Consider the following 13,520-nt stretch of genomic DNA (forward strand, 5'->3'; position numbering starts at 1 on the left):
ATCCTGGGAGTATGTATCGACTGGTTCGGCGCGTTTCCTGCTCCACCGGAAAAGAGGCGAACCGATGAGGATCACCAATGACGAACCGTCGATGATCAATTAAAACAAATATCGTGGACAAAAAATTGTACAATTTGTTATTGGCCTGGAACTAGTTTAAATTATGGTGATTTGTGTCATTTAAAATTCAAAACCGCTGTTGACAAAAACTGTATCGCACACTTGGAATTATTTAAATGATAAAGACATTCTTCCGATCCAGTTTGATGGATTGATATAACATAATTACAAACAGAAGTCGAGATAAAATCTCGATTGGGTTTTTGCAACAATTAGGCGAGAATTCGGCAGCGCTCGGAGACAATATTTGTTCGGCGGTACCCAACAATGGTCGTGAAATACGATCTCGACGAAAAAATAAGATTTTTTGCCTCATTAAGGATGTCCGCAATATCTATTGTGTTTCGCATAGATCAAGGTTCCGTCGAGATCAGAACATGACACATTAACATTGAGCAAAGAGACAATTAAAAATTTTCGAACTACACCCATGGAAAACGAGTTTCCGGTTCGAAACAATTGAGAATTCGACAAGACGGTGGTACTTTCCCCGCGGTTCTTCTCTGAATTTTAAACGTCACTTTTTCTTTTCCTTCGGGTACCACCAGGCGGTACCAATGGAATTTGACGGGAAACACTTCAACTTGTAATTTTTTCTCTTCGTCCTTATTTGACAACTGGGTTCAAAATTACATCATCAATTCGTCAACCACGAAACCGTGTTACTTCTCGTTGATTTGTATCGAAACGGTTTCTCTACAAAGTAGCTGTCTCTCCACAACACAACTATAATGGGATGGCATTGCGTGATTGTTTCTACCAAACTTGGAAAAAAAAAAGATTACTTCATTATTTTTATTATTAAGTCTTGATATTCTGCACGCGATGGGTCAACTTTCAAAGAATTGAGAAGTTCAAATTAGGACAAGAAATATTTTTGAACTCTAGGTATGTGATGGTTCAAAATTTCTATCAATTTTGAGAAAACATTCACTAAACGTTGAAGACCCACCAATCTGATTCGGTTTCAGTCGTTCTTGGAATCTTCACAGCTTACTATAACATTTCTAACTTTTCAAAATTTGAAAATGGTCAAAGAAAGAATGGATGCCATGGATGGTTTATAAAAAAACGCCAAAACGATACGTGCAGAAGACGCACAGTGAAATCCTTGTATATAAATAAGGTGGTCGGCTTCATCTGTAAATCTGAATCCAATTGAGTACGTGTGGAGCGAAGTAAAAAACAGAGACTTCCCATAAATAATGATTGAAGTAATTAGGAAACGTATTGATCCCGGGTCTTAGAAAGAAAGCGAAGTCGTCAGGCAGAACGGATATTCCACCAAGTACAAGGTTTTCTGTCACGTGACTGAATTAATCGATAAATATGAAAAAGTTGCTTATTTTACGTCGTCTGAGTTAATTGAAAATTTTCTAAATTTAAAAAAACAATATGACTGTTTAACAATATTTAACAATAACTTTTAAACATTTTTTTTTCTTCTAAATTGGTCAGAATTTAGTCTATTAATGTGCGGAAACATATTATAATGTATACAGGGTGTATCTAAAATGCGTGTGTTAATTTTAACAGTAGCAGAGCTTGTTGAATGAAACGTTTTTTCTATTTGAACTTTTTACGAAAAGGCCATACAAATTGATTTAAAATTTGAAATAAATTACCCATCAAAATAAATACCCGCCTAAACGCTGTTCAAAAATCAAAAAACCATTGTGGTGCAAATAACACACATTTTTCATGACATTTCCTATTAGTTATCACAGTGACAGATAAGTCATTTGCACCACAATGGTTTTTTGATTTTTGAACAGGGCGAAAATTTTCTGTTGTGGTAGAAATGGAGCCTTGTCAATAAAGTTACTTTGTTATAGAAAAAATTAAATAATTAAAATTAAAATTCTCATGGTTACAAAAAAAAATAGAAACTAATTAATTACACAAAACGACTCGTTTCGTAAAAAATTTTGAAAAGTTTTTGCGAATTTTGCAAAATGTTACACAGAAAAGTTTCATAAACTGGCTAGTTCTTCCACTGGTTAAAATTAACACACGTATTTCAGATACACCCCTGTACATTTATTTGAGCAAGCTTTTAAAGTCGTCGTTCTAGAAATGGAAGCTTCAAAAATAAGTCAAATGTCGATTTAGGAGGAATTAACGTATTCTTACGAAGAAAAATTGAAACTTCATCGTTCCTGCTTATCTATAAAAATATTCGACAAAATGAAAAGATTTTATGAGTTTACCGAACATTTTCCACAATGTATTAAATGTTCAAAAGGTGTTCTTCCTTTTCTAAAAAGAAAACACTTAATTAATAACTCTACATATAGTGTATTGTTATTAGTTCAACAAGTCACTGTCCCACTAGAAAATTATAATCATCATCTCCATTATAGCAACTTTGATCTTTGACATTGTAAATTCTTTTATAGATTAAATTTCTGTTTTAGAATCTCTGCTCTAGTATTCCAAATAATTCCCTCATCCCTTCCTCTACAATTCTACATTACGGCGTACCACAAGGCCCAGTTGTGGCTCCAACTTCATTCCTAAAATACTTGTTCGTTCCCAGTTGCGACTTCAAACTTATTTTATTTGCTGACGACACATTTTCTAAGTACATACCGTGATGATTTACAGACACCGAATAAAATGTTATCCCCGTCTGAACATTTTCTCAATTGCCTCTTTTTATCAACAATCAAAGACAAATCTCATCCAAAATTCACATCGCTTTCGCATGGGAGAAATATGGTGAAATATAGAAAAGAGATGGACGAGGAACACACGAAAATACAAAGGTGAAGAGAAAGAAGAAACAAAAAATTCAAGTAAAAATATATTTCTTCTAAATGAGATTTTTAAGTGTTCTGCTTGAGAATAGATTGTTTTAAAATACTTTTAAAGGATGATGAACTGGAAGAAGTTTCAGCGATAGTGTTGGATGTAGTACAAATGAAAAATTCTGATTTTATTGGCTTGATGGGGACACACTTGATGTTATGTATAGCTTTCTTTAGTCTTACTGCTTTTACCAGCAGGTACCCAATTTAGATCTTACAATTTGTTCATCGACCAGACCGAGTAGCGTTCCATCTAAAATATTCGATAACATTAATAATATAATTTACATTTACAAAACGCGTTCTTGTCCTGTCGTGTCGACGAAATTTCGTCGACATTCGCATGAGGCCGCGACGGCCGTCCCCCATCCGCCGTCCGGGTCAAGACTAGGCCCCCGGGCCAACAACCGATCGCCCATTACGGTCTCACCTCGACCGAAAAGGGGCCACCGCGTGACGTAACAGACGCGGAAGTGGCCCATAACCGTGGACCAGGATGCGTCTTTTTATACATTTCAATTTCAACCTTCGGCTCGATCACCTTTCACCGTTGGCCGTTGCCTCACGAAAAAACGGCCATTATTCCAACTCTGGATTCGCAAAAAGTAAAAGTGGTGTCCCCGTTCGGCGGGTCAGATCCGCGTGTCGTTTCCCCCTGCCCCACATACCTGCAACCTGGTTATGAAGTCGGCGCTGGGGGCGCGCTCGCACCCGCTCGGGGCCAGCGAGTGCACCTCGTAGCTGAGGAAGTCGTCTTTCGAGGCGGCGTCGCCGCGGTGCTCCTCGAGGCGCGCCGCGAACAACACCGAGATCCTATCCAAGTTCTCCTGCAGGAGGGGCGTGCAGGTGCATTTTATTCTCACTGTGCCTAGGAGTGTCGCTGCGGCCGTTGACATTTTCGCGAAAGCCCATGCTGGTTACATGGCGAAGACGCTGCACAATTTACCCACGGTTTCGATTATTTCACTTCGGAGATAGACTGCGGACGCACTTTATTTATTTCGATCAAGGTCTCGCGCACAGCTGACGGCCGACATCTTGAATTTATGTGGGTGGACATGCTTGCCAACAACTCCACACAAAATCCCCTAGTCCCTAGTCCGCTAAAAATGTAATCCTACAGGACTATTTAACATTACAATAAATTATGCTCTAAAAAGATATGTATTAACAAAGAAAACAAGTTTTTATCCAGAAATAATTATACTAAAAGCTACAATTTTATTAAATTGAACAATTTCTTTGAGATTATCAAGGAACACTTTCTTTCAATAATTATTCGCTTACAAGAAGAACAATGAGTGCATGTAAGGAAAATAAAAACGTGATCTTCAGTTATCTATATCATATCTATATTTTTATCAGAAACAGTAGCTTGTAACCCATTTACTGCAGTGTATGCGGAGTTGCCTACATTTTAAATAAATTTCCCCCTTTTTTTTTAAACAGGCTAGGAAAACAATAAATACTGTAAAAATTATAATTTGAATTGTAATTTAAATGTAAATAGAATAATAAAATAAGCAACAATAAAAAATAATCTTAACGGAATCGGAAATAAAAGAATCAGAGCATGAAATTTTTGAAAAGATTTAGTTTGCGCCAGGAAAAAAGATGAAAAGGAAGCAGAAAAGTTGTGTGAAAAGCAAGCAACTTTACATTTTTTGCTTGGGAATAACATAAAAAATAAAAAAAAACACAAAGTAAAGGAATTGTGCAAATAAAAAAAGGAAATTAAAATAAGGCATTATAAATAAATAAGGATAAATAAGGAGTTAGATTAGATAAATAATAACAATAAAAGAAGTAAAAGATATTAGTCTTTAATTTATTGAAAACAGGAATTATGTATTATTGAAGAAAATGTTACGTGTATATTGGGTTGCCCATATCCCATTTTTAAATAATAAAATCTTTAAAAGTTACTTGTTGTTCATGTTTTCAACATTAAAACTATTTATTTACAATTTTTGGTCATCAACTACAACAAATAAAATTATACAAGGCAACTCCGGAAAAAGAAATAACGAAAAAAGTCAATAACGAAACCGTTGTGAGTAGATAAACATTTTATAAAAGTAATTTTAAGGAGTGTTATACAATAAAATATAAAAACAGAAATAAAAAGACTGTAAAAAAGCGCATTTGATGAACTTGAACCTAAGTGGACTGATGTCATAATAAGAGATGCATTGATATTTAAGTAAAGACTGCCTTGATTGAACTTGAAATGAAAAATAAAACGGTACCAAAAAATGTATCTCTTGTTGGATTTAATAAAATTTTGTATGGGTGGAAATCAATGAAGCTCACATTAAAATAAAGAAATTTTGAGTTGCTTTTGATTTTAATTATTTGTTGTCCCTTTTTTAAAAATTCGGTAGAGAAAAAATTAAAACAATTATGTAGTTGTCAAGGGACTGTCAAATAGATTGGCACATTTACAACACTTAATTAAAACGCTGACACAATGGAACAGGAACTTTTTAACAACGTGGCAACTTTCATATTAAAGCTGTGGAAAATGTTAAAGCACGAGGAGGCAGCAACAATCATGTTGTGGAACCCCTCTGGCAAAAGCTTCATAATCCGGGACCAAGTCCTGTTCATCACGAAACTCCTCCCGATGTACTTCAAGCACAACAACATGGGAAGCTTCATTCGACAGTTAAACTTGTACGACTTCCACAAGATCTGCGTGGATAAAAACTTGGAGCTCGAATATCAACACAAGTTCTTCCAACGTGACAGACCCGACTTGTTGAAATACATCAAAAGAAAATTACCACAGTACAAGCGAGTGGTTTACACCAAAGTAGACAGAAACGAATTAACAAGCTTGTCCAAAGAAATGACAGTTATGAAGAACAGACAAGAGGACATGGCCAAGCAAGTCGACCTTCTGCAACAAGAAAACGTTTCGTTGCTGAGAGAACTGGCGGGTTTACACGTCAAGCTCAACACACAAAATCAAATTCTCAAGAAGATAATGGAAGTTGTGATTCCGTTCGTCGAGACAAAAAGCAGCGGTTCTAAGAGCGAGGCGTCGCTCGAGAACGGGTCCAGAATCTTCGAGGTTCACTCGAACGTCGCAAGGAAGCTTGATGGAAACAACAAGAACTGCTTCTGCAACTGGATAGACCATTTGGGTATTGATTTTAGAAGAGTTTTTGCTCTTCAAGACGATAATAATTTGCAACTATGTGCTGCGTCTAGCTTGCATCCTGACACACGAATTGTCAGTTCTACAAATAGTTCGATGGATCTCTTGTCGAGTATTAATCAGTCCGGGGCGCTGGATGGAGATGATCGTTTTGGGCAAAATGGCGACAAAGGCTCCAGAGATGCACTCAACTACTTAGATAATGATCTCAGTAGTTTGTTGGACAATGATTTATTGGGTGATCCACTGTTGGGACACTCCAACAATTTAGATCAGGATCTAAAGTCGGAAGCGGAGACGGAACCGTAACCACAACGCCACAACCGTTTTTAGAAATATTTATTTTATGATTTGTACACCATTTGACGAGGAGTGCAGGCTTTATGCATCTGCTGAATTATGTGAATTGTTCATAATTTTAAGGATAAATTTAATATGAAATTTTGCTTTATTATTATAATATAACATATTGCATTAAATCATTACAACCAATTTCTACCTACGACCTGCAAAACAAAGAAAAAAATATTGCCACCAATTTAAGTTCAAAATACCTACATGTGGCAACACTTCAGAACTTTGGTGCAGACAAAAATGAAAAGTTGGGTTAAGGAAGGTTTTCTTATTCTCCGAAACACCCTTAGGAAGAAAATGCCTTTCTCTTCACAGCATCGTATTACATAGAATTCAGTCGATTAGTGGAGGGACATTAGGTGAAGATGCGCACCAACGCTATTTCGTTCGACGGTTCTGTGGTTCCATTTATGAGTAAATAAGAGTGGTTGCGTGGTTGCTATTGGTTGGATATTTAGACCGCGCAAGTTTCCCCCGCCAAATGTCACTTCAGTAATCGATTGGATTCTAAATGAATTCCTTTACAACTTGATGAAATATAAATTGAAACTCTCGTTTCAGTTGTGCCAACCTGTAATTTCTTCACATATTTTATATGATTATAGAAACATTTATTTACTACGGTTGGCTTAAAAAAAAACGGGAACTGTCAGAAAAAGTTCTGTCAAATTTTATTAAATTTTTATAGTTTGAAACGGTCTTTTAGAATTTAGGTTAAAAAACTACACTTATGTGTCAGAAATGTCAGTTATGCAAATACAAATACTACTGTCAAACAGACACAAATTGACATAAATTGACAAATTAAATTTCCAATTCACATTAGGTCAAATTTCATTTCCCGTTTTATTTAAGCCAACTGTACCATATGCTTTAATTATGTGTAAAGTTTATTCTCGTTGGATTCTCCTCAAATTAAACGGCAAAAATGAATAGGGAATTTTTCCTTTTTTGAATTTTTTGTAACTACAGTTTAAAATTTATAATGAAATGTGTTAGAATACGTGGAAGGATTGGGGCAATTATTTTGCTTTCCAAGAAAAATTATTGTGGAATTCCCTATTCATTTTTGCCTAGTTTATTTAATTTTTAATTTTTTGGCAGTGTGGTTTTTATTTCAAAAATATTTTATCTGTGTGTTGCCAATACAGACTGATAAAAAAACCACGTCATGCGTAAACTATAGAGGATATGTTATTCGCTGTCAACAAGTCACCTTGATAGGCATTTTTCAGTTCTTGGCTACATTTAATTACTCCCTAGAATTCGAACTTTTAGGGAAATAACGTTTTTCATGTTGTGTGTAACTAGAATTTTCAAAAGTTATTTTGAATGCCTAAGGTTGGTTACTTTGAATTGAGAGATTAAATCCAAATAAATATGCGGCCAGTAACCAAAATTGATTGTGAAACGAAAAATCATCTATCACTTAGCGAGAAATTAGTCATTTGCAACTGTTACAATTAATTTGCTGTCTTACATTTTTGGAATATCTTTTGTTTGTCACCAGAAACCACATAGCCTCCAACCTAACCAAATTGATGGCAACCTAGTAACGAATATCCCTAAATCCTAGGGAGTAATCCATTTTTGACACGAGAGTAACGCAATTTTCAAATTAGCTGTCAATAACATACCTAAAACCTTCTTTTTTCTTTCCGCCATAGTAAAATTACCCAGGAATAGTATGGTAATACAGCGTGATCAACAATGACTGAGTCTGTTGGCAATGAAACAATTGAAAATACTGGTGATTTTTGTCTAGTAATTGGCACTGACCACGCACTGACCGGATTTTTTAACTTGAGATGACATTAAAAACATTCTTGGTTATGCAGGTTATGTTTATACTATTACAAAAATGAACCTTCGTTGGTAAATTTTAAATTTGCCAAATTTCATTGTTACCAACAGACTCAGTCATTCTTGATCACCCCGTAGAATTTTACGAAAACATTTGTGACTTTACTTCACACGTCAAACTAACATTCAAAATTAAAGACGGTCAAATCGCTCTAACACAATAATGTGAAAATTAGGTAGGAAAAGAGGCGCAGGTTTGCAACATGACAACAATTTGACAGGATAAAATCCAGTGTGAATGAATTTTAGTTGTGTTTTAATTACAAAATAATTCTGATCTCTCATTTTCAAGTGATCTCATTTGACACTTGACTCACTTTGACAGTTTCAGCTCCAATTAGATTTTCCCCCAAACACAACTTACACCGCACAATTCGCACATTTTACATTTTTAATACATTTTTTTCAAATTCTGACGCAATCGATTGATCGATAGTAACGTTTCCGAGACAACAATGAATGATTTAATTTCAACAAGCTTCTCCTTAGAGACGAGCCAGTGGTTTAGTTTGGCTTAAAATGTCCGCTAACGTCAACACCCCTTGTTGTACCACGTGTGTGACCGCCCCCAACGCGGAAACTCCATCTCCTGCCCCACCTGAGCCCGATCCCAACTCGCAACCTCCGGTGCCTAACGCTTTGAGGCCTGTCCCTCCAGCTGCCGCCCCGTGCTACTTACCCCAACCCGAAGATGCCATCCCACCGATTCAAGAGAGCAAAATGGGACCGATCGGCCCTTGGGCGACGGGACGAGTGGACTGGAGTCCTCTGGCTGGTCTGACAGGAACAAGACCGGTGGTGGACAAATACTCCATCGCCCGCTATAGCGAAGGAGAATGGAGGAAGCACAACAAAGACGTGTTGGAAATGTGTGCCAGAGAACAACACAAAATGAATCTGTAAAGACGCACCAGGTCTGTTTTTAACATTTTTTTAAATCTTGGCGATAGGGTCGACTGGAACGGGCGCCAGTGTTTGGTGCAGACCTCCGCGGACGTCGACAAGAACCAAGAGGACAACACCAAGAGACTGCGGCAGAGGGAGCAAGAGCTGCACCGGTGGAAGTGCGAACTGGAGGCGGAGATCGAGGCGATCGCCGAAGAGATAACCTTGACGGAAGAGCAAAGACGCCGCTTAAAGCAAGCCTCCAAAGTGCTGCAGATGCCGGAATCGATAGCCGGAGAGTGTCTGGAGCGGAGGACCGGACGCCTTGACACGGAAATCGTCCGCGACGAAGTCGAAGTGGAGCTGATCAAAGAGCTGGCGTTGACGGCGGAGATCCGGGAGACCTTCACCAGAACCTTGAAAGACATCGAGGCGCAACTCCTCGAAGATAAGACCGCCAAGCAGAGACTGGAGTACGACTGGAGCGACAAGACCGTGGCCCACGAGATCGAAGCGTTAAACATCTCTCTGACCAACACCTCGAACACGATGCTGTTCAAACCTGGAGCTGTCATTTTTCCCGAAGACCAGTCCACTCCAGAGTACTGGACGCATTTCACGGAGGAGACCCTCAGAGAGGCCAAGGCCACCAGGCAGAGATCCGAGACGTTGAGGGCCACTCTAGACGCCATCTTGAACAACGCGGCGAGAGACTTGAGATCTCAAGCAGACAGGGTCGAACTGGCGCTGTCCAGGAGAGTCGCTTGTGTGGAGGAAATCACGCAGAAGTTGGAACACGAGCTGCGAAAGGTTGTATTTATTTGTTTACTTCCGGTCTGTTTAATCTGAGATTTGTATAGATTCTGAAGGATTTGGCCGATGTTGAAATCTTGGTGATCGACCTGCGGAATGCCATTCGCAGAATGGATCTTCCGATGAAGAAGGCTCAGACTAGACTGGACAACAGACTGGGAAGACCTAGAGTGGAGAATTGTCGCGACAGCCCCCACATAGGGTAAATAAAAAATATTTTTTCTATATGGCATTCGTCACATTAATTATCAAATCTCCTGACTCAATTTTTGGTCAAAAATGAAATCTGTAAGAAAAAAAAAACACCTCTCTCATGGAGAAAACCACGTTACCGCACATCACTTTATTGCCATAATTTATGGAAGGAAAAGAACACTTTCATACTTCCAACATCCAGCAGAACATTTTTAGTCAATCAAATAACATACTCATTAACTCCTCTCCCACAAGGGTGACCAACACATTTGTACTAAATCACTGACACGAAGGAAACATTTCTTGCTGATATATTGTGTTGACGCTTTTACAGAATCATCGAAGAAGTGAAATTTATCAAAGAAAACATCGCCGCTCTTCAGGCCCAACTGAAACAGGCTCAACAGTCCCAAGCCCATTTGATAACTGCTCGCAACGACATAGAGCGCGAGATAATGCTAAAAAGGAAGACTTTGGAAATCGACAAGGGCAGAACGCAATGGATTCGATCGCACTACCCGTCAGCGACAGCACTCTCTGGTTACTAATAAAATCGCACATCAGAAGAATTGTTTTTTTTTTCTAATAGGTTGAACAACCCGTGCCCACTTTAGTGATCTAATAGCTTCCTTGTATGCTATTTCCGGTATACCTAATAGTCGGAGAGCTGATGACGAATTTAGGGAAGGTATTTTAGGCAATCAGAAATATAAAAAATTGTACTAGGTATTTGAATATTAGTGAATCTGGAATCGAGAGTCGCTAAGGGCGTTTGCGGTTATTTTACTACTGCGCAGCACATGACATTTGCAAAAAATTAATCCCAAAAAACATACTTTAGGCAACTTGAAATTATATTAATTTTTTAGTTTAAAATTTATAGGTTACAGAAATAAAAATGCCAGATTATTTGGACGGTTTTAAAGTACCTACAGCCCGACTGCCTCAAAGTCATTTTTTTTAGTGTACGCAAAAATATACTTTAGGCAGTCTGAAATTTTTATGGCAGATTTATTAATTGATATTAAAAATATGTGCAACAAAGCCAGACGAATACGAGGGTTTTAAATAATTACCCGACGCGAATAAACATTTTTAAATTTTTAAATAAGTGCGACAAAAAAGTCTTATGCGTATACATAGGTCCCAGAGAGATAGTTTATCGACGTCTGCCAACAGCGATGGCCCCGGCTCGCTTTTTAAAATAAAATATTTTCTTCAGCAACGCCTTTCCTTAATATAGAGCTTATATCTGCTTAGATATTTTATACGGGGTGGAACAAAAGTATCAAATATTGGCTGTAACTTTTTAATTTGACAATTTATGAAAACATGTTTAATATAAAAGTAAATTGGTGTATTATCCTGCATCATCTGGTCTTTCTAGTTTGTTCCTATCTTCTTTTGTTTCGCTGTTATGGCAACCAACTTTGGTTTTTTAAATAGCACCCATACATTTTTTGTGTGATTTTCAAACAAGCGTATCTTTCTGTATTCATAAATACAGTTTTGCCATTATGGGGAAAAAGAATAAAATAAAAAAAATGAGAAACAAAGGTGATAAAATTAACTTACTAAGTAATAAAATGCAATATCAAGAATGCCATGGAAATTTGACAATTTTTGTTGAAGGTTGTGCATGATAATAAACCAAACAATTTTTATATTAAACATTTTTTCATAATTTTTCAAATTAAATAAAAAAAACGACCCCTATAGATTTGATTCATAATTTAGCATATAATATCAAACTGGGTAGATTCCATTTAAAAAAACATATACTCGAAATGTTTTGGATATGGATTGTCAAACTCAAGGTCGCTTAAAACTTATGATTGAACTGTACATTAGTGAGATCTGTCATAAATTCCAATAACCTTATTGGCGCGCCTAGTTACTTTTGCTGGTAGTGCCAACTTAACGACAAGTTCCCAATCCACATCCATAACGTTCCGACTGTAACTTTAGTGTTTTTATAAAATTGGGACAGCCTGTATACACAGTATGTGTCCGGATTGAGTTTACAAGAGGGAAAAAGTAGTATATTATACACCAAGGTGAAGCAGTTCATGATTATAAACAGAGCGGCAAGATTAGAGCCCGAGGCGTGCCGAGGGTTCTAAGGCGCGAAGGCTATAAGGGACTTCTTCACCGTTGTTTATATACTATTTTTTTCACTACTAGATACGTTAAAACCCTTTCTGATAATAATTATTAATCAAATTATTTTGTCTGATGCGACAATCCGAGTTCTCATTTTTCAACGGGTGCTATGAAAATCGTCTTCTACGTTAACCAATGAAATCAACGAAAATCTTTCGTTGCTAAGTGACGGCTGTTCATTATTGACCTTGGTTAATAATGAAAATTATTATTAACCTAGGGAGAGAAATTCTACTTCTGGGGTCGGTTCGAGACTCAATAATGACGCCTTCTGAGACTAGTAGTGAAAAAAAAATTTTTTTGATTTTACGCAAAAACTTCAGAGAAATAACATTTCTTGCTTCATCTGAAACCCCCATTTCTGTTATTAAAATGTCTTTTTCAAAACAGAGGAAGACTTAACATTAAAATCAAAGAAAATGCAGAAAAAATATTTTCCTTTTTTTTTGAAAAAATCAAATGATTATTGAATATAAAACTATTCTATTAACTATGCGCCATTTTCTGTACATAATTCAATCCTGTATCTAAGTTTAAGCTTCTGAACACCAATGCTTGATACGTAACTGTTGGGAAATTTTTCATTAAATTTTGTAATTATCTGACAAAAACCGGTCCAACATTGAATTAAATAAATTCTTTGTTCTAAAGACAACATTTTGAAACAGTAATAAGTTGTTTGTCAAAAAACTAGGCCAATTGTAATAAAATTTATAACATAAAAGTCGAAATTTTAACAAAAAATGTTATTCCTCTGAAGTTTTTACGTAAAATCAAAATTTTTTTTTCCACTTGTAAACTCAATCTGGGGGACATACTGTATACCGCACCTCGCAGTATTTTCCAAATGTGAATCAAGAAGACGACATACCGTTCGTCCGTATTTGACAGCAAGGTATAATTTCTGCCAATTTAAATTTAAATTAAAGTATTTTCTAGTGTTGGGCATAATCGATAAATGTATTTCAATAATCGAATGAATCGAAATAATCGCTTTGAGTAATCCAAATATATTCAATTTTCCAATAATTATGGATGATGCGCATGCGCAGTATTGCATTTATCTTACGCCGTCCCGAGTCCGACAGACGTCAATAGTTCTATGTTACTCATATCAACGGTTTAGAGTGAGATGCATAGAGCGACCATCTTAA

The 13,520-nt window shown here is 36.8% G+C and overlaps 3 protein-coding genes across 3 annotated transcripts in view; 2 read left to right on the top strand and 1 right to left on the bottom strand.

Moving 5' to 3' along the window:
• LOC138139423 (probable ribonuclease ZC3H12C) overlaps positions 1-3,983 on the bottom strand; it is a 29,601-nt gene extending 25,618 nt beyond the window's left edge. Inside the window, exon 1 of the mRNA XM_069059693.1 lies at positions 3,599-3,983. Within this exon, the coding sequence (XP_068915794.1) occupies positions 3,599-3,826 (228 nt within the window). The 5' untranslated portion in view covers positions 3,827-3,983. The remainder of the gene's footprint in view (positions 1-3,598) is intronic.
• A 1,471-nt stretch (positions 3,984-5,454) lies between these two features.
• Positions 5,455-6,402, top strand: LOC138138614 (heat shock factor protein 1-like). The gene has a single exon (XM_069058600.1). It carries the CDS (start codon positions 5,455-5,457, stop codon positions 6,400-6,402), a length of 948 nt encoding a protein of 315 aa, XP_068914701.1.
• A 2,357-nt stretch (positions 6,403-8,759) lies between these two features.
• Tektin-A (Tektin A) lies at positions 8,760-10,772 on the top strand. Its single transcript, XM_069059243.1, has 4 exons — positions 8,760-9,209; positions 9,261-10,005; positions 10,056-10,210; positions 10,538-10,772. The coding sequence occupies exons 1-4, from the start codon at positions 8,830-8,832 to the stop codon at positions 10,749-10,751; spliced, it is 1,494 nt and encodes a 497-aa protein (XP_068915344.1). The 5' UTR covers positions 8,760-8,829; the 3' UTR covers positions 10,752-10,772.
• The last annotated feature ends 2,748 nt before the right edge of the window (positions 10,773-13,520 follow it).

This window comes from Tenebrio molitor, chromosome 9 (genome assembly GCF_963966145.1).
Source record: "Tenebrio molitor chromosome 9, icTenMoli1.1, whole genome shotgun sequence".
NCBI classification, from domain to species: Eukaryota; Metazoa; Arthropoda; class Insecta; order Coleoptera; family Tenebrionidae; genus Tenebrio; species Tenebrio molitor.